Below are 21,136 nucleotides of genomic sequence, written 5' to 3' on the forward strand. Positions count from 1 at the left end.
TCCTGGGATTGAATGTTTTTATTAAATAAATGAGTTAAATGGCAGCACAAATCAGCAACAATAATTTTGGAAGGATTGAGGACAAGATGTAGAGTCAGAATGTAATTGTTCATTTCAGGGTCTCAATGTAGCTGAAGAACTGTGCCCACTGATTAGTATTACATATTGCAAATGCAGGAGGTAAGGCTAAAATACTAAGGACTTATGCCGTTCAGAATATTGCATTGAAACCTTAAAAACTATAATAGTAGGAATGCATATTAAGATTTGATAACTTTCTTTAGCTAGAGTTTTCAACCCACAGGAGCAAAGTTGTAAAGTGAGTAGGGTTGAAGAAGGGATACTCTTGAGAAAAGAAATAAGCTACTTCTAAAATGATTCAGTTATCTTCCCTATTTTCATTTTCCATAATATTCCTGTTTTATACCTCCAACTACCCTCCTGATTTCTCTGAGGAAGAAAAAGAATATAAGAAAGAGCAGGATCAAAAAAAAAAAAAAAAAAAAAAAAAGCATGAGACTTATCACTTTAGCCTTTTAGAAATACTGTTTCATAGCAGATAACTTCAGATTAAAACTTCCGAGGTTTTCATCACCCCTTGAAGAAATATTTGTGTTTACTGGCCTGGAGCAGGAAATCAGGAAGGTTTAAAGAATCTCTGAAGCTGATTAAAATAGAGTTAAAAATCAGTCTTCCATTTTGCACTACTATACTACTTTCAGGTGTCCCCAATCAGGCCTAGTTTCTGGAGTTAATATTTGGGGGGGAAGGAGGAATCCCTGTGACCCAGTAGTCCACTGCTTGAACCATTTACTTTGTGACTTGAGGGCTTTTGAGAGAAATGGAGTAGACAGATAAATAAATACATAGAACTCAACTCTGGCAGATTCATCAGCACCACCAACACAATAGAGAGAGAAGATTAAAATGGGAAAGGAGTGGAAAGGAAGGGGCTTGAGAGGGAAGACAACGAGGGCAAGGTGGTGGGAGAGAGAAGTCTTGGCCTTAGAGCAAGTCCAGTTCGAAGGAGTGGATGCTGGCAATGGGAGCTCTCCAGAAGTTGAAGGTGCTGTACTCAAGGAGGCCATCACCTTCAGGGTTTTTCTCCTGGTCTGCTGCAGTTGCTGGCCCGATCATTTTGCCAACGCTGCTGTCTTTTATCTTGTAGGTGGCTGTATCTGACAGACCCAGGCCTTCCAGCTCCGACAGATCCAGTTCTGGGATGGGCATCCTCCAGAAAAGAAAGGAGCTGTACTGGCTACTCACAGGGTCCCTCATAGCTTCCTAGAAAGAAACCACTTGTCAGTTTTCATGCTACAGCAACTTCTTTGTGGCCCATGGCCTTTCCTTGCTTAGATACTCCACATACCGGTAAAAAGGAATTTCTTTTTAGAAAATTGTATATCTTCCAAGCCCACCAGTAAAAAGGAATTTGGGGAGAAAAAAAAGAAACTCAACATCCCCAATTACCTCTGGAGATAATCCAAGTTCCCTTGGACAAGCTTCAGAAACCCTTTATTATGAATTTCTACTATTTTCTAAACTTCTCCCATTTGGAATGACTTATTCACCATCTATTGCATCAAACTGATCTTGGGTCTGATTTTCAAGGCCTTCCAAAATCTAGCCCATTCTTCCCAGCAGTGGTATAGCCTCTGTTAGAGTTATGCTCATTCCTGTCTTGCTTAACTCTCTCCATTCTTCACCTTAAAATACTTCCCATGTTTCAGCCAGGTGCGGTGGCTCATGCCTGTGATCTCAGAACTTTGGGAGGCGGAGTGGGTGGATCACTTGAGGCCAGGAGTTCAAGACCAGCCTATCCAACATGGGGAAACCCTGCCTCTACTAAAAATACAAAAAATTAGCCAGGCATGGTAGCTCATGCCTGTAGTTCCAGCTACTAGGGAGGCTGAGGCACGAGAATTGCTGGAATCCAGCAGGGTGAGGTTGCAGTGAGCCTTCCAACCTGAGCAACAGAGTAAGATTCTGTCTAAAAAAAACCAAAAAACAAAAAAACTCTCCACATTTCAGGACTCCATTCAAGAGCTCAGTGGCTCACACCTGTATTCCCAGCACTTTGGGAGGCTAAGGCAGGCAGATGGCTTGAGACCAGGAGTTCCCGACCTGCCTGGGCAACATGGTGAAACTCCATCTACAAAAAATACAAAAAATTAGCTGGGCCTGGTGGTGCACGCCTGTAGTCCCAGCTACTTGGGAGGCTGAGTGGGAGAATCACTTGAGCCTAGGAAGCAGAAGTTCCAGTGGGCTGAGATTGTGCCACTGCACTCCAGCCCGGGGAATAGAGTGAGACCCTGTCTCAAAAACCAAAAAAAAACTCCAAGTCTATAGAGGAACCCCCATTCCCCTAGCCCAAACTCCTATTATACTTAAAAATACTTTACTTCCTCCTCCTGACTTTGGTTTAATAGCTCATAGTATGTGTGAAAAGGCCTTCCATGACTTTTCTGCTATTTTCCTTCTTGCCTTCTAAACCCTACTATAAACTCACCTCTTCCAGATAACTTCCTTAAACTTACTCAGCTTCATCTACTCTATTTCCTCTAGCATCTCCCCCAACACCCTGTAGAGTTTTACCTAACTCCATCAGTTTGGGATTATAGATCACTGTTACTGTATTTTATGTACAGGGATGGTGTTGTTGCTCTCTGAATGGGGAAACGCAAAGGGCAGTAGAGAGCAAGCTAGAATCTGAGAAGAAGAAAAAGCTCTTTGACAAACTGACTCCTTTTCTTACAACCAGACTATGTATAAAAAACTGCTCAAATAGTCCCTGAGTGTTTGGTAGAGCTATCTTGCAATTTAAAAAGCTAAAGGAAATTTTATGAAATATTAACTCAAAAGGCCTAAAATCTCTATGTCATTGACTCAGAGACATGTACACAGGGTACAAAATACATTCAAGAAAGACATGCATGCAAGCATATGTTGCATTAAAATCAAGTCAAGAACATAAAGTAAGACTACACAGAAAATTAAAGTGCTATTCACTAATGTAAATAGTAATGAAATTTTTGATTTAATATAGTATGAATTTAATTATCAAATACTCCAAATTTTGCAAAAGGTCCCTTTTTTGGCTAGCTTCCCCTTCCCCTCCACAAATGCTCTCCACCCCTACTTCATATATCTTTACATCTATTATTATCTTAAACGGTATCATTTACTTAAAGGGTTTCGACAGTGCCTTGTAACACAATGTATGTTCAATAAATGCTTCCCACTATCCTTCATTTTAAATTATCCAGGTATTTTAGGCAAAGGCAATTTCTAATTATCACTCTGTTCTTAGAGATACATGATTAGCAAATATATAGATTAGAAAGATACATCTCTTGGAGCCACACAGATACACCCAAATATCCTTTGTCCAGACCCTTTGTGGGCATCCAAGGCCTACTCAACAGGGCCTTGCTGTGTCATGCTGCCACTACGGGGAAGAGGGAAGGACAAGGTGGTGGTAGAGGGGAGTGGAAGCTCTCTGGCATCTCATAATGTGTGCCTCAGTCAGAGCTTGGATTTTCCTATTAGCATTCCCCCAACCAATTCCTCTAAGCTGCAAATAATCATTCTTTTCCAGAATCTGTCCCCATACCTAGGAGATTTCCCAAGGATAAAAACCAGTCTACCTTCTCTGTACATGAGTTTCTACACAAAGACATTCAAGGCTGCTGATTAACTTTCCCTCACTATTTAATACCTTGCCATTCCCATATAGTAGCCCACAGGTAAGCCTTAACAATCCATTTCTCTCTAGCCTACTCTCTTTCAGAACGAAACTCGGGTGCTAAAAGAACTTTCCTGGCCAGGCACAGTGGCTCACGCCTATAATCCTAGCACTTTGGGAGGTAGAGGCAGGCAGATCACGAGGTGAGAAATTCAAGACCAGCCCAACCAACATGGTGAAATCCTGTCTCTATTAAAAATACAAAATTAGCCAGGTGAGGTGGCGCATGCCTGTCGTCCCAGTTATTTGGGAGGCTGAGGCAGGAAAATTGCTTGAACCTGGGAGACGGAGGTTGCAGTGAGGCGAGATCTCGCCATTGCACTCCAGCCTGGGCAACAAGAGTGAAACTCCATCTCAAAAAAAAGTAATAATAAATAAATAACTTTTCTGTGCTGTAATGGGGGCCTCTTTTCTCTGATCCCAATGCTGGAGTATACTGATGATAATGAGAGCAAATGGATTGGAAATCCATTTGGATTTAAAGTAAGGTTCAGATTGGAAGAAGGTCTCTTAACAGAATCAGATACTCTTCTGTGCATTAATGGATCTATCACTTTCTCTACTCATTCTACCCAAGCCCTGCTTGATATTATATGACTATTACAGCTGCCTACAGCCTCCATCCTGCTACTTACTAGCCAAGGGTCAAGAAACATTAGTTGTGGCAGGGCGCGGTGGCTCACGCCTGTAATCTCAGCACTTTGGGAGGCCGAGGCGGGCAGATCACGAGGTCAGGAGATCGAGACCATCCTGGCTAACACGGTGAAACCCCGTCCCTACTAAAAATAAAAAAAATTAGCCGGGCGTGGTGGCGGGGTGCCTGTAGTCCCAGCTACTCGGGAGGCTGAGGCAGGAGAATTACGTGAACCCGGCGGGCGGAGCTTGCAGTGAGCCGAGATAGCACCACTGCACTGCAGCCTGGGTAAAAGAGGAAGACTCCATTGCAAAAAAAAAAAAAAAAAAAAAAAAAAAAAAAGCATTAGTTGAAATGTTCCCAAAGGAGCAGAAAGAACATTCTACCGCCTCCAAAAACAACCCCAAGTTTCAAAAGGCCTTTCTCCAACACACCCTATTGGGTCTCACCAGGTCAGAGACTCCTAAGTGATGGCCTTAAATGGTTCCAAAATGTTCCAGTATAGTGTGAAATGACTGTACCAAGGCAGAAAAAGAAAGTGTTAATCTAGAACACAGTGATGTGTGAGAGTGTGGGGGCTTCAGGAATGGTGAGTGGGTAGGCTAGAATGTTTTTAATGTTAAAGTGAATTCTGCGTTGTTCTTTTCTTCTTAGTTTAAGTTCCAAAATAAACCCTGGGAACTGAGCATTACTCAGCAGAGAAGCTGCTTAGAAGGAGGGTGATGCAGGGATTGGAGCAGGGTGGGGGAGCATATTGGAAAGGTGAGGTCATCATCCTATGATACTCAACTCTGATAATCTCCATAGTACTTTGCTGAGATGTTCACAGAGAGCTAAAAAAAAAATGGTTGTATCCATTAACCAACCTCCCCCTGCTTAAATCTGGGACTATAGAGATCCTAAGAAGCATACCCTAGGAGTCAGTACTGTTACGGACTTGTGGCTATAGGGATTCTTATTGTTACCAGTTATTTCCCCAGCTAGCTGGGTTGTTTTCTCTCTCCTCCCTGACAAGTCTTCTCCAGAATGAGCTTAGTATAATGCAAGGCACATTATAGGCTCTTTGAAAAATAGAATCGCCGGGCGCGGTGGCTCAAGCCTGTAATCCCAGCACTTTGGGAGGCTGAGACGGGCGGATCACGAGGTCAGGAGATCGAGACCATCCTGGCTAATACGGTGAAACCCTGTCTCTACTTAAAAATACAAAAAACTAGCCGGGCGACGAGGCGGGCGCCTGTAGTCCCAGCTACTCGGGAGGCTGAGGCAGGAGAATGGCGTAAACCCGGGAGGCGGAGCTTGCATTGAGCTGAGATCTGGCCACCGCACTCCAGCCTGGGTGGCAGAGCAAGACTCCGTCTCACAAAAAAAAAGAAAAAAAGAAAAATAGAATCATGGGGCTGGGTGCAGTGGCACACACCTGTAATTGCAGCACTTTGGGAGGCCGAGGTGGGTGGATCACAAGGCCAGGAGTTCAAGACCAGCCTGGCCAAGATAGTGAAACCCCGTCTCTACTCAAAATACAAAAATTAGCTGGGTACGGTGGCAGGTGCCTGTAATCCCAGCTACTCGGAAGGCTGAGGCAAGAGAATCGCTTGAACCCGGGAGGTGGAGGTTGCAGTGAGCCGAGATCGCACCACTGCACTCCAGCCTGGGCGACAGAGCGAGACTCCAACTAAGAAAAAAGAAAAAGAATCATGGGGGGAAAAATCACAGAATTTTAAAACTAGAAGACATCTTAGAAATTAATGGGAAGACTTCCAGCCAGTTTCTATAGAATCCAGGTCTCATAATTCCCAATCTGATCCCTTTTTGTGTTGTACATGGATAGTTGCCAACAGTTTTATATAAACCTATACCAGTATTCCCAAACTTAAAATAATTCTTAGTTGCTGAAGAATAGATATTCCGTAGGTTAGGTGATTGTTCCTATAATTGTGATCTGAATGGGGAAAAGCAAAGGGCAGTAGAGAGGAAGCTAGAATCTGAGAAGAAAAAGCTCTTTGACAAACTGACTCCTTTTCTTACAACCAGACTATGTATAAAAAACTGCTCAAACAGTCCCTGAGTGTTTGGTAGAGCTATCTTGCAATTTAAAAAGCTAAAGAAAATTTTATGAAACATTAACTCAAAAGGCCTAAAATCTCTATGTCATTGACACAGAGACATGTACACAGGGTACAAAATACATTCAAGAAAGACATGCATGCAAGCATATGTGGCATTAAAATCAAGTCAAGAACATAAAACTAAGACTACACAGAAAATTGAAGTTAAAATACTATTCACTAATGTAAATAGGAATGAAATTTTTGATTTAATATAGTATGGATTTAATTATCAAATACTCCAAATTTTGCAAAAGGTCCCTTTTTTGGCTAGCCTCCCCTTCCCCTCCACAAATGCTCTCCACCCCTACTTCATCTACCTTTACATCTAATATTATGTTAAACGGTATCATTTACTTAAAGGGTTTCGACAGTGCCTTGTACCATAACATATGTTCAATAAATGCTTCCCACTATCCTTCATTTTAAATTACCCAGGTATTTTAGGCAAAGGCAATTTCTAATTTATCACTCTGTTCTTAGAGATACATGATCAGCAAATATATAGATTAGAAAGATACACTCTCTCGGAGCCACACAGACACGCCCAAATATCCTTTGTCCAGACCCTTTGTGGGCATCCAAGGCCTACTCAACAGGGCCTTGCTGTGTCATGCTGCCACCATGGGGAAGGGGGAAGGACAAGGTGGTGGTGGTGGTAGAGGGGAGCGGAAGCTCTCTGACATCTCATAATGTGTGCCTCAGTCAGGACTTGGATTTTCCTATTAGCATTCCCCCACCAATTCCACTGAGCTGCAAATAATCATTCTTTTCCAGAATCTGTCCCCATAGCTAGCTCCTGTGGGCTATACTGATTTCACTATGGAATCAGGCAGTTCTCCAACACAGAGGCCCCCACCTTTCCTATCCCAGGCTGCCTCTTTCTTTGGAGCAAAGATTTGAGGTGGAGTGAAAGAGATTGTCCAAAGAAAGGTCAGGATTACACTGAACATTATCCCATATAACCCCCTCCCAAACTGCCTCCTACAGAGAAACATAGAACACTACAGAAAAAAATTGCAAGTATAGGGAAGTAGAGGGCAGAGAGATACAGTAGGACTAACGATTCATCAAATAGCTGGTAGAACAAATTATGGTTTGAAAAGGAAGATAAGTAGACTGAAGATATTAAATACACAGGACAATAAATTACAGAAAAGGATACTTGAAATAAGGAGGTAGGTGCTGAGAAATAACTACATGTAAATTGTTAGCAATTAATGATCTGTACAAGGTAACAAGGCATGGATGCTGTGAAGAAATAACTACCCATTGTTCATAGCGCCCCCTTCTCTCCTCTTCAGCTGTCCCCCACCTTATGTGGGGTCTTTCAATCTAACCATAAGCAGCTGCTCTTCTATCTTTGCAGCCCCCTGCTCCCCTCCCTCAGTTTGGTTTACCTGTTATCAATCAATTATTGGCGTGTTCCAAAGATGGAGGGACTGCCTCGGGGGCTCCGGGATCTGCGCCGGGCTGGAGAAAACCAAAGCTGTTGGGGCTTTGACGGCTTTGTCTTCTCACTCCTTTTCCCTCTTCAGTGACTGAGTCTGTCAGTTAACTCTCCCCCTGCAATGCAGCCCCTCCTAAGAAGGGCGGAAGGATTCCCCGCCCCCTCCTGCCTGACTCGGCTAATTCAAATGATGGGTTCCAGAACACTTGAGGGAAAGAGACGATTAAAGCGTCTCCGTAGGCTCATTGGTCTGCGCTATTATTCCCGATCTCCTCCAGCACCCCCGTGCTGACTGGGGACGCAATGAATGAGCAGTTAACTGCCCTCTAATTTTAGGTCCTCTAATTTATGGACTTGAAATCTTAACTCTAGACTACAATGGAAAGTAGTGTTCCTTTCTTCTACAATTTAAGGACTTCAGGTTACAAGGTGTTTTTAAGAATCCTATTTTTCCACCCCTTCTCCCAATCCCTGATCCTCCCGACTCGCCTCTCTACCCTCACAATGGGTAAATAAACCTAGTCCTATTCCATTTTGGGTAGAGCACAAAAGAGATTTGGGGTGGGGGGGCGTGCTTCTGCGAATCTCTGAACTTGGTTAGTTCTCGGGGTTTGGGGGGCTCCGCTTCGTTTTGCCCCGACATGCCTGGCGCGCAAAGGGAACGTGAGATTTCGGGGGCCCCGGCTTGGGTGCCAGGCCCTTATCTAGGTGTCCGCATTCTCCGGTTCTCCCCTCAGGGGCGGCGGCCTTGGGGCGCTGCAGAGGCACCAGCCCACGCCCGCACAGTGCAGTGCCTCCGCAGTCCAGAGGGGAGCGCTCGGCTGTGCGCTCGGCTCCGAGCCGGACGGGTTTCGTAATCGCGTCGCCGCCGCTTCCGCCCTCAGCCGGCCCCACCTCTGCCGGCTCGTCCTGGGCTCCCCCACCGGGCCGCAGAGCTATCCCGGGAAGCCCACACTGGCGGCCACGGAGCAGAGCCCCTAACCCCCTCCAGCTGTAGCTGAACGTCTGGATACCGGAGAATAGCAGGTGAGGCCGTGCAGTTGGTCCCCTGGCCCGCCCGCCGCGCCGGCAGGGCCGGGCGGAGACACACCGGATGCGGGGTGTAGGGAAGGCGGATGTCTTGGGCTGCAGAGATGCTGGGGCGTTGGGAACGGGGTGCGCGCCCGGGGTGGCCGTCCTCATCCACGCTCCTGGGGTGCGCAGGCTGAGGCTGCTGAAGCGTAGAAGGAAAAGAAGGAACTGGAATGTTGGGGTGGGGGTGGGAAGGAGAGGGTCCGAAAGATTCCCAGGGAGGTCCCAATCCGGTTAAGGGTTGGGAAGAGCAGAGAACTTCTGGGTAGAGTTGGGTAGTGGGGGGAGACAGATATGGAATCTGTGTGATTGAATATATTTGGGGAGGGGAGGCTTAGGGCCTAGCCCTCTTTCCTCTTAAGCCCCCAGAAGACTTTTCCTGGGGAAGGGGAAGGTTGGTGCTGGGCCTGTCACTTGGCTGAAATATGGAGTCCACTCCACTTCTCCAGAGCCCCTCCGCAGCCCTCCATGTCTAGGGGTCTCCACACAGGGACCAGCTGCTGCCCCGGGCTTCTAGCCAGAATTGCCCATTCCATTCTCTCGATTCTTTCTTTCTCTCCAGCTGCTTCATGTGAGGGCTTGTCAGGCCGCGGGTTGGAGGCCTTAGGGCCAGAGGCGGTGGGACCGGGTGAACCGGTTTGGGGCCCGAACGGGACCAGAGAACTAGCCTGTACATCCTTCCTCCCTGGCACCTCTTTCCCAACCCTTCTGCTCACCTCCCAACAGCTTTGAGACCCTCAAGTCCTAGTGTGATCTTGGTGGGGGTGGGGGGTGACTTTCCCGGTTCCATATTTCACTCTTGCCATTTGGAACTCAGAGAGGCCGGGTTCTGAGCACCAAGGACGTGGCCTTATGCGGTCTAATCCTCATCCCTCCTGTTGATTTCTCAGCCCCTTCCCTATCCTATCCACTGTGGGGTTGGATTCGGATGGCTCTTCCGCCTGGGCTGACCAACTCAGGACTTCATTTTTCCTCAATCCACTCTCTTCTGGCTGCTTTAAAGAAGAGTGGCCGCCAGTGGCTCTTACTTCCTTTTTTGGCTTTGTTCCCATCCCCGCTTCCCTGCGCTACCATCACATTCACCCTGACCTGTCTTCACACTCTGACCCCACCCTCAAGTTTCAGAGACCCTAATATCCTAGGGAATGGAATTTCCTGGTCACATCTCGTCATCATTGGTCATTTCATGCCAAGTCCCACACACACGCTTTCCCTCCACCCAGCTCTGGTCAGGTCCCTGGAAAAGAAACAGAAATGGCCTTGTTCTCTGCACTGCCCCTTTCCCTCTCTCCTCCCCCTCTCTTCTCCTCTTCGCTCCCAGCACTATCCACCTCTGTCCCTCAGCTTTGAGCAGGGCAGGAGATGTTGAGGGAGAGTCCAGTCACAGTACAGCCTGCCTGCTGGTGTTGGGAGTTTCCTCTAATTCTTCATTTTCCCCCAACCCTTACCACCTGCCACCACCACCATCAGGATAAACCCTATGACTGACTCACTGATGTCCCACTGACCACAGCTCTCCTCTCTGGACAGCTGTGTTTTAGCTTCCGCTCCTTCTGGTTACTCCTCCCTTCCAGTGGTGAGAAGGGAAGTAAGAGAAAGCCTAGCCTCCTGGGTTCTCCCTTCCCCTAGAAGCTGCATTTGAGTGTTTGTGTGATCTCATCTCAAGGCTGTTAAAAAACCTCTCTGTGTGTGTGTGTGTGTGTGTTTTATATTTGAGACAGGGTCTTGCCCTGTCACCCAGGCTGGAGTACAGCGGTGCAGACATGGCTCACTGTAGCCTCCAACTCTTGGGCTCAAGTGATCCGCCTGCCTCAGCCTCCCCAGTACCTGGGATGACAGGCGCATGCTACTACACCCTGCTATCTCGTTTTTTCTTTTTTGTTTTGCTTTGTTTTTTTGAGGTGGAGTTTCGCTCTTGTTGTCCAGGCTGGAGTGCAATGGCACGATCTTGGCTCACTGCAACCTCCAGTTCAAGTGATTCTCCTGCCTCGGCCTCCCAAGTAGCTGGGATTACAGGAGCCCGCCACCACGCCCAGCTAATCTTTTGTATTTTTAGCAGAGATGAGGTTTCACCATGTTGGTCAAGCTGGTCTCAAACTCCTGACCTCAGGTGATCCGCCCGCCTTGGCCTCTCAAAGTGCTGGGATTATAGGCGTGAGCCACCACGCCCGGCCTATCTCTTGTTTTTAAATCAGTCTAGGGTGCCAAAGCATCAGTGTTCCTGGCCTGGAAGAAAGGGAGATTCCTGTTCATGTTAAAGTGTCATATTTATGAAACTCCCCTTTTTGGAATCTTTGAGGTTGTCTGTACTATAGGACTGGCGAAATGCAAGTGAGTCTAAGAAGAAACCCAGGTGTGTCCTACCCTGGCTGGCAGTAGTGAGAAGGGAGGAAGTTCTTCCCTGGACACTAGTACTATTGGAAAGTTCCTTGTGTCTGGTTGACTGATGAAGCTTGAGGATGGAATTGGTGAGGAGGGAGGGGAGAACAGGTCGCAGCTGGAGGAGAGCCTGGGCCCTATAGGGTGTGAGGCAGAGCAGAGTGGCAGATAGGACATGTGGACGGTGGGGAAAATATTCCTCATGGGACAGAAGATACCTGGCACATGTACCCACAAGCTGTACACAGATGATCTGTACTGGACACATGTGGAGATATGGCCATGCCACACATGTGCAAACAGAGGTGTACACACAGGAGTGCAGTAATACAGGACACAGATAAACAGAGTGTACACAGCCTTCAGGAAGGATCTCAAGGTCAGGTAATAAAGGAACTGCTAACTGGCTTCTGGGAGGGATTGGATTTCACTGGAGGGAAATCAGGAGGAACAGGGCAGCAAACAGGGGGAAAAAATTTCTCATTGTAGAAAGTCTTTCCTGAGGGCCAACCTGTCAGTTAGTCTCCTAGGACCTCAGTGGTCCAGGGCTCCCCTGTTCTTAAAGAAACTCTAGGCATTCAGGGCAAGGTAAGAAAAAAGGCAGGGACAGGGTGGAGACCTTGTTTGTGAGAACAAAAAACCACTATTTCCTCTTCAGAGTCACTTAAATGCCCCTCCCTTTCTGCCCTAAACTCAGAGAGAAGGGAGCTGGAGCTTCTAGCACCCCAAACTTTGCTAATTTCTGCCACCGTCCTTTGGTCCTCGCCCATCGTTTTAACTCTAAGTGCTTCTAGCCCCCTTCCTCTCCCTTGGTACCACCAGTTGCTGCTCCTTAACCCCTTGGTGGCCTTTGGTTCTGTTCCTTTATCTTAAGAGGCAAACTGAGGTTCGTAGTGTTTGGGAACAAGTGTTGGTGTACAGGTCTCGGGCCTCAGGGAGAACTGGGAAGATACAGGCTCATCAGGAGGTTTCTCAAGGATTGGGGGAGGGGGAGATTTCTCATTGATCTTTCTTTTTTACTTTCTTCTAATCCAGGGTTCTGAGTCTGAGGAAGACATAACCTTGTGCCTGCCTGCCCACCTCTCTCTGGTCCTGTTCATCTCTCAGGCTCTGAGACACTGACCTTCACTGCTCAGTTAAGGGTTCCAGGGATTCTACTTTCTCTGGACCCATCCAGCTGAGTGAACCCAGGGTGTTGTTATATCTGGGGAGAGTGAGGAGTGGGTTGTCCAAACACCAGAGCAAGAGCCCTTTGGGGCCTCAGACAGAGGAGTGAAGCTGGAACCATCAGGGAACATGAGTGAATTTTGGCACAAACTGGGCTGCTGTGTGGTAGAGAAACCCCAGCCGGTGAGTCTTCCCACCCCCATACTAACCCAAAGAGCAGTCAATTACCATGTGCTGTGAGGTAACCACACCATCTAGGATCTGCCACCTAAAAAGCACACTTCTTGCCTCCCTCTGTATCAGGAGCTTCTATAGTCAAGCAGCTGTATATGTGGAATAAAGGGCATTGGGTGATGGAAGAAGTGAATACTCCTAGCTATTACCTCCTGTTCCTGTCCATTCTGAGCTGGGCGGGGTTTGTAGGTGGAGCTGCATACCTGTCAGTTTTCCCCATTATTTCGTCATCAGTCAGAGGTGACTTTGACGTGTCCTTTCTTTGTCCGGTGTTCATTCTACAGGCCACTGCCCTCACTACTCTGGTTCATGTCTTCTGTGTGCTTTTGTTGTTCCAGCTTTGCTTTTCATGCCGTAGTGGTTTCCCTGTTACAATGCCACATCCCCTCTTCCCACCAGGCCCTTAGCTTTTTAGTGGTTTTGAAGACTCTTCCCTTCCTCCACTCTCACTGGAGGAGGGGCCTTAAGACATGACTCCTTATCTTCTCCAAGCAGAAGAAGAAGAGAAGACGGATTGACCGGACCATGATTGGGGAACCAATGAATTTTGTCCACCTGACTCACATTGGCTCTGGGGAGATGGGGGCCGGAGATGGACTTGCCATGGTAACAAGGAAATGGGGAGAGGTTGATATGGGGGTGAGGTCTATAACCGTTCCTTCTTTTTGAAAGTTCAAGCTAGGGACATATGAAAATACTCAATGGGGAAGTAAAAACCTGGGAGTCTAGTCCTGGTCACAAGTTGTGGAAACCCAAGACCTGGCATTTTAGGTGTCTGGGCCTAGGTTCTGTCATCTTTACAACTTAGCAGATTGTTCTTCACTGGGGTAGGGGGTATATATATCTTAATAGTTGGAGGGCTTTTTCCAAAAAGCTTATAATCCTCCCTTCTCCTAATTAAGAGCTGCTATCTCAGTATCAGAGTAAATCATATATTTAGGAGTGTTGGGACAGGAAAAAAGCTGAGCACCATCATCCTAAACAATGTCTAAGATGCACTTCTGTTCCCAAAATAAGGGAAATGTGTCTAAAGATAGTCTTTTCCCGGATCCTGAAACTCAGGTATATAGGGGAGAATCCATTGTGAGGGAATATTAGTAAAAGACCCATTTTACCTCATCCTCATGAAGGCCAATGTGAAAAGAGGCATTGAGACTCCCCTAGGAGGAATGGCGGTTAGTAGACGGCTGCTATTGTCAAGGAGATGGGGTCAACCTTTTCCTTGGAGGGCACAAAGTAGAATTCTTGCTGTAGGATATGAAGACAGGAAGGTGTCTCACATCTGTTTTTTCAGACAGGTGCAGTTCAGGAGCAGATGAGATCCAAGGGAAACCGAGATAGGCCATGGAGCAATTCTAGGGGCTTATAGCTCCAATAATGGAATGGTGAGTGATTAGAGAAACCCACCCTACACCTCATCCCCCATAACAACACAACCTGACACCCTGACTCAGAACCCTGATCTCATGCAAGAAAGAGAGGTATGGCCAGGCATGGTGGCTCATGCCTGTAATCCCAGCACTTTGGGAGGCTGAGCTGGGTGGATCACTTGAGGCTAGGAGTTCAAGACCAGCCTAGCCAATGAGGCAAACCCCGTCTCTACCAAAAAATACAAAAATTAGCTAGGCACAGTGGCATGCTCTTGTAGTCCCATCTACCTGGGAGGCTGAGGCATGAGAATCGCTTGAACCTGGGAGGTGGAGGTTACAGTGAGCTAAGATCGTGTCACTGCACTCCAGCCTGTGTGATAGAGTGAGACTCTATCTCAAAAAATAAAAAATAAAGAATGGGAGATAGGGAGGAATTAGAAGGGAAGATTCAAGAATGTGGGATCTTAGCTGGGCATGGTGGCTAACGCCTATAATCCCAGCACTTTGGGAGGCCGAGGTCAGCGGATGACTTGAGGTCAGGAGTTCGAGACCAGCCTGGCCAACATGGTGAAACCCTGTCTCTACTAAAAGTATAAAAATTAGCCAGGCATGATGGCGCACGCCTGTAATCCTAGTTACTCAGGCGGCTAAGGCAGGAGAATCACTTGAACTCGGGAGGCGGAGGTTGCAGTGAGCCTAGATCGTGCCGCTGCACTCCAGCCTGGGCAACACAGCGAGATTGTCTCAAAAAAAAAAAAAAAAAAAAAGTGTAGGATATAGAAAGACTGAGAGGGTGTTATGCAGATAGAAGAACACACTGTGGAAACAGCTTAAAGTCTGCACTAGGTAGTGCCTTCTTCTTAAAGCCTTGGTTTTCTTTGAGGCTAATCTTCTTTAAGAAAAAAAATTTTTTTTTTAAATTTCAGGTTCTGCCATCTTGAAACCCCCATTCTGTTTCCAGCCCAGAAGAAATGCTGCCCCTACCAGATCCCTCCTTGAACCAGTGATCTAAGGACCCCTCTTTTCCCTATCTGCCTAACAGTGCCTCACAAGGCTTGGGGGCTGGACTCCCTCTACTCCCTCTGGCTATAGCCCCTCCTGGAGATGGGGTCAAGGCAGCAGGACTGACCAAGTGACTACTGGTTAGCCAGAGGAGCTCAGCTGAAGCCCTGGACACCCTCAGATCTGAGATAGGAGTTCTCTAGGAACCTGGAATGAGTTCCTGTCTCCTGAATGATGGTCTGGGTGCCACCTGTTTTTAAACTCTTAACCTGGAACTCCTTAAATGGGGTAGGTGGGTGAGATTATCAAAGCTGAAGCTGGCTTTGCTGAGAAGCTCCCTACCTCCCTGCCGTTCTTTCTCCTGGAATGAACTAAAGCAGATGTCAAACGGGCTGGTGGGGGTGCCTACTCCCTTTTCCACTCTTTAGATTTCAAACCTTAGGCTCACAGCCCCTCAATATCTCTCTGCTAATACCAGTGTCTCTCTCTAGTTAGGCCTCTAATCAATCCTTTGTTTCTGTTTACCAGCTTCCCAGCAACTTTCCTCTTTTAAAATATTAAAAATTTATTTCAGGTTCTCTTAATTATCCCCATCCTGCTGTTGCCTCCACCCTTAACTCTATCCCTATTAGGAACCTTGTTGCCCACCGAATAAGAGTTAAGGTAAGAGATAGCTCTTCACCTGATGACATTCCATTTAAGTCTTGGGGCATTTTTCCTGCCCTCTGCCAACCTCCCTGGTGGCCCAGGTAAGAGGAGGAAGAGGGGTCTGGAGAGAAACCCAGAATGCAGCAGAACTAGGAGTAAGTCTATCTCAAGGTGAACTTCTGATCATTGAGGATGGTGAGATAAATAGGTTGAAAACAATCATCTGTGAGTTTAGGCGTCTTAAGATCCTCACAGCACTGGAGCAGGGAGAGGCTCTAGAACAAGGTTTCACAACCGAGATGCCTTTGATCTTTTGGGCTGAAGTGTTCTTGGTAAGGGATACCTGTTTCCTGTTTTGTGCATTACAGGATATTTAGCAGCATCCCTGGCCCACCCTAGTTATGACAACCAAAAATGTCTCTATACATTGCCAAATTTCTCCTAGGGAGCAAAATCGCCTCCATTTGAGAACCACAGCCCTAAAGTCAAGATATTTTTCTCTGAAGTGATTTCTGCTTGGCACGCTACCCTCATCATGTTACTCATCTTAAGCCCGAGCCATGGATGAACTAGGAGCTCGTATAAATGAGCCTCAGCAGGGCTGCACATAATCTCCAAACAATTCTTTATTCAGTGTTTTGCTTGTGCTCGCGTGTTGCTGTAATGGACAGGTCCCATGCTCCTCTATTCTCGCCCTCTGGAGCAGTGGTTCCTGCAGTGTAGATATGAACAGGGTATGGTAGGATTGAGGATGGGGGAGAGAGAAGCAGTAGATACACTCCTTATCCTCCCCAAATTTTAAGCTCTATTTCTGTGCCCTAGTCCCAGAACCAGACATACGTTAGACTCAGGGAGTTTTGTCTGAAGACCAGGTCCCACTGCCCCCCCCCGCCCCAGCTGAAGAGTCTGCTTTAGGTGGGAAAACAACGTAGGAGCAGGGGTCTTTAGGCACTTTCAGTATTCTCAGGTGTTCTTTGTTCTGGCCCTTCCAGGGTAATTAGGAAGGCAGAACAAGACAGATGAGCTCCTGCCTGCTGTGAGACAAGAAGGCTGGGGTCTCATTCGATTTGCAACAGGAAACATCCTGTTTTATGGTAGTGGGGTCAGGAAGGTAGGAACTGGTATCCATTCTGCCAATTCCACCACCCATTCAGTTTGTTTATACCTACAGAGCAGTGACTGAGGTTCTATTTTTTTTTCTTTTTTAATTTCCATGTATTTTCTGCCATTTTTCAGGGTCTAAGATTGGTCATACATTCCCAATTTACTCTCAGTTCCAGTCAAGCTGGTTGCTCTGAAAGTAACCCAACTTGTTGCCGTAAAATACCTCAGTAGCCTGAGTGTTATACTAGAGATCTAAAGGGTTAACAGGATAGGGTAGAAAGATTAGAGACTCCTGGAAATCTCTGGTTACCATGATCTTCAGCCCCATTTAATTCCTGTTCTTTGGACACAGTCTTTTTCCTTTGGTGCTCTCTTGCCTTTAGCTACCTTCTCTAATATGTATGCTACCATCACTAATAAAGTGATGGGAATGGGTTTGAGAGACATAATTTATATTAAAAAGTTGTTGGACTTTTAAATACATTTTTCAAATAAAAAATTTAAGCAAAATAGTTGCACAGTAATCATTGCAGGTAGTGTGTTGGATTAAAGGATGGATGTGGCTAATGAAGATAACTCCTCCAAAGTGGCCAAGATGGAATTTTGTACCAACATTGCCCTTTTGAGGAGAGAGGGCCAAGTATTATGAAGGCAAGAAGACCAATGTCATCTTTCAAGGGCTCAACTCCTTGTTCTTCCTACTCCCTTTTCTTAGCATTTATTTGAGATTTTTCAAGCCTGTAAAAGAAGTAGTTGTTTTAAAACAATGTTGGAAATGAGGAAAATGAGCAAATCAACAAACTGAGGGACAGGGAGTAGGGAATAAGCCAGAGGCTGCTAGTTACACAGTTCAGTCTTAGTGATGAAGAGATTTATGTCTCTCCTCCCTCAGGTACCTCTGTAAAGAAACACAAGACCAAACAATGTATTTTCCAGTTTTGTTTTTCTGTTCTGAAAATATCTAGTGGGTGCTAGGATTGAAAGGGCATGAGAGGTTGAGATGCTGACATCTCCTCATGTGGATGAAGTGGCTGTTACCTCCGGTTTCTGTCTATCTGGGTAAGGAAAAAAAATAGAGAAAAAGGGAAATTACAACCACATCTATATTCTTTCCTTTCCTTGCTTCATCTCCCCCTCCCAGAAACCCATACTCCCTCAACTCTATTGCCCACCCCTTACTTATTTTTGTATGCAATAATGGTACTGGACACACAAGGAGAAAAACAGAAACAAGCAAAATGACCAAGCATATGCTTTGTTTATCGCCTTTCCCTCCTCAAAGTCCTATCATCCATATCAATTGAAACCTTATCAAGTCAATCAGAACCTTTGGTAATTCTGGGTAAAGCAGAGGACTACCCTTCCTTGTTCCGGAAGGACAGTTCTCCCAGATGGTAGTGGTGAAGAGGGTTGGCACTGGTGTCAAACCTGATTTAAATCTCATGGCTCTGCCACTTACTAGCTTTGTAAACCTCAATTTCTTCATCTGAAAAGCGGGGATAATAATACCTCATAGGGTGTGAAGATCGATTCAGGTAAAGTGCACATAGTAAGACCTCAAATTTTGGCAGTTGTTGCTGTTAAGCTGTATTAGGTCAAAACTATTAATTGATTAAGATCCTCCATATCTGTTAATTATCTATGCATCAAAGAGTCTTTATGGGCTGGGCATGGTGGCTCATGTCTGTAATCGCAGAATTCTGGAAGGCCAAGGTGGGCAGATCCCTTGAGCTCAGGAGTTGGAGACCAGCCTGGGCAACATAGCGAGATCTTGTTAGCCAGGCATGGTGGTGCAGTCTGTAGTCCCACCTACTCAGCAGGCTAAGGTGGGAGGATTGCATGAGCTCAGAAGATGGAGGCTGCAGTGAGTTGTGATTGCGCCACCACACTCCAGCCTGAGTGATGAGAGTGAGACCCTGTCTCGAAAAAAAGAAGTCTCATGGCCAGGGGCACAGTAGCTCATGCCTGTAATCCCAACACTTTGGAAGGCTGAGGCAGGAGAATTGCTTGAGCCCAGGAGTTAAAGACCATCCTGGGCAACACAGCGAGACCTTGTCTGTAAAAAAAATTTCCAGGGCTAGGCTCAGTGGCTCATGCCTATAATCCCAGCATTTTGGGAGGCCGAGGCAGGTGGATCACTTGAGGTCAGGAGTTCTAGACCAGCCTGGCCAACATGGTAAAACCCCATCTCTACTAAACAAAAACAAAAACAAAATTAGCTGGGTGTGGTAGTGGGTGAGTGCCTATAATGCCATCTACTCAAGAGGCTGAGGTAGGAGAATTGCTTGAACCTGGGAGGCAGAGGTTGCAGTGAGCCAAGATCATGCCATTGCACTCCAGCCTTGGCAATAAGAGTGAAACTCTGTCTAAAAAAAAAAAAAAAAGTATTTCCAATCTTAACTATTTGGTCAATAATCACCTAATGAGCAGTAAGTCATTTTACCTAATGACCAACCAGTAATTGCTCAATAAATAATAGGTGGAATCGGCCAGGCGTGGTGGCTCAAGCCTGTAATCCCAGCACTTTGGGAGGCCGAGACAGGCGGATCACGAGGTCAGGAGATCGAGACCGTCCTGGCTAACATGGTGAAACCCCATCTCTACTCAAAAATACAAAAAACTAGCCGGGTGAGGTGGCGGGCGCCTGTAGTCCCAGCTACTCGGGAGGCTGAGGCAGGAGAATGGCATAAACCCGGGAGGCGCAGCTTGCAGTGAGCTGAGATCCGGCCACTGCACTCCAGCCTGGGCAACAGAGCAAGGCTCCGTCTCAAAAAAAAAAAAAAAAAAAAAAAAAAAATTGGTGGAATCAATGGCTAACAATGTGAATAACCAATGCATGTTATGAATCAATAACCAGGTAAGTCAGTAACAGTTCATGTAAGCAACAATGGCTGGCTTAGCAACTCGGTTTTAGATATCAGGACTTTTCAGATCCCTCAACAAAGACTCTGGCTCATCACCAAACACTTACTGGTTGCATCTCTGTGAACACTGAAGAGAGGCTATTCCAAATATCCTCCAGGCCAATCCTGACCTGTTTCCAAAAAGCCAGGGCTGGGCAGGGGCTGGTGGGTGGCAGGCTGGGACTGCTTCTGAGGTGGATGGTGGGGAAGGGGGTAGTGGTGGTCCTGGTGGTACTGGTGGTGCTCTGAGAGGCACAGTTGGTGTCAGTACAGAGACTTGTGTCCAGGGGGCACTCTTCCCGAAGTCGGTTGCAGGGACATTGTTGGTAGGTGCAAGGCTTGTGCTCCGTGCGGAGTTGGCTCAGCGCCCCAACTCGAAGGCGCCCGGAAAGGCCGTGCAGCTTCCCAGAACGGCTCCGGCTCATGGTGCCCGACTTGCAGTGGCAGTGCCACGGGCCCCAGGGCATCAGCACCAGTCGCAGATCCTCAGGAGGTGGCATGGCTGTGGATGAGGGTGACGGCCACCGGCTCGGGGTAGACCCGGGTGTGGACCACTGGCTCAGGGTGGCCTCTGAGCCTGGCGGGTCCTCAGTAGACCTCCCGGGGGAGTGCGGCAGGCTTGAAGTCATCCTGATTTCAGGCTCCTGACTATTGGCTATAAACCTCGTGCTGGAACTCCCTGCTGTACTGGGAGTCGCACTGGGAAGCTCTCTGCTGGTGTTATCCTTTCCGGCATTAATCACAACCCCCTCTTCCGAAGACCCATCCTCCTCGTTAACGGTGGACGACCGGCTAAAGCCGGTGGACACCGTGGCGGCCAAGAGCTCGGCAGCCGCCGGTCCAGCCAGGCGGTCGGCGTCGGCCATGGCATCATTATCGTCCTCTAGGATTATCCTCGTCTTCCGGGGAAGAACAGGCCGGGCGGTGCTCCGGTAGCTGCGGGTCACGGGGCCCGCAGAGCGTAAACGGATCCTCTGCATTGCGGTCGGAGTCTGGGTCAGGCCTTGGGCCCCCGCCGCCCGGGGACCCAGACTCAGCAGCAGGACCCACAGCAGCGCGCTGGCGGCGGGGACCATGGGGCTGGGCTCTTGGGGTTGGGAGGGAGGCCACTGAGGCAGGCCCTGCCTCCTACCTTCGCTCCCTCCCTTCCGCTCTAGACCCACTGGGTCGTTTGAACCGAGGCCCGCGGGGAAGGGGGTGGGGTTCGACGCGCAGGCGCCCGCGCACTGCGCGGGGTGCTCCTAAGGAACCTCTGCGGCAAGAACTCTGCTAGAACCGAAAGAAGGTTTGGGATGCAAGGGGTGGTGAAAGAGTCGTTCACTTC

The 21,136-nt window shown here is 47.4% G+C and overlaps 3 protein-coding genes across 4 annotated transcripts; 1 reads left to right on the forward strand and 2 right to left on the reverse strand.

Moving 5' to 3' along the window:
- On the reverse strand, positions 1-11,770 carry MLLT11 (MLLT11 transcription factor 7 cofactor). Of its 2 annotated transcripts, XR_004058846.1 has the most exons (3): positions 10,499-11,770; positions 7,885-9,147; positions 1-1,284 (listed from the first exon to the last, which is right to left on the reverse strand). XR_004058846.1 is itself a non-coding variant. In XM_010387225.2 (2 exons), the coding sequence occupies exon 2, from the start codon at positions 1,276-1,278 to the stop codon at positions 1,006-1,008; it is 273 nt and encodes a 90-aa protein (XP_010385527.1). In that variant the 5' UTR covers positions 1,279-1,284; positions 7,885-9,031; the 3' UTR covers positions 1-1,005. The 2 variants fall into 2 exon arrangements, 1 of the variants encoding a protein (XP_010385527.1); XM_010387225.2 differs by lacking the exon at positions 10,499-11,770 and having other exon boundaries at positions 7,885-9,031.
- On the forward strand, positions 8,817-17,419 carry CDC42SE1 (CDC42 small effector 1). The gene is made up of 5 exons (XM_030936288.1): positions 8,817-8,960; positions 12,420-12,734; positions 13,281-13,391; positions 14,080-14,170; positions 15,082-17,419. The coding sequence occupies exons 2-4, from the start codon at positions 12,681-12,683 to the stop codon at positions 14,152-14,154; spliced, it is 240 nt and encodes a 79-aa protein (XP_030792148.1). The 5' UTR covers positions 8,817-8,960; positions 12,420-12,680; the 3' UTR covers positions 14,155-14,170; positions 15,082-17,419.
- On the reverse strand, positions 17,012-21,012 carry C8H1orf56 (chromosome 8 C1orf56 homolog). Its single transcript, XM_010387226.2, has 2 exons — positions 19,881-21,012; positions 17,012-17,964 (listed from the first exon to the last, which is right to left on the reverse strand). Exons 1-2 carry the CDS (start codon positions 20,886-20,888, stop codon positions 17,944-17,946), a joined length of 1,029 nt encoding a protein of 342 aa, XP_010385528.2. The 5' UTR covers positions 20,889-21,012; the 3' UTR covers positions 17,012-17,943.
- Positions 21,013-21,136: the final 124 nt, after the last annotated feature.

This window comes from Rhinopithecus roxellana, chromosome 8, assembly GCF_007565055.1.
Source record: "Rhinopithecus roxellana isolate Shanxi Qingling chromosome 8, ASM756505v1, whole genome shotgun sequence".
Classification (NCBI taxonomy): domain Eukaryota; kingdom Metazoa; phylum Chordata; class Mammalia; order Primates; family Cercopithecidae; genus Rhinopithecus; species Rhinopithecus roxellana.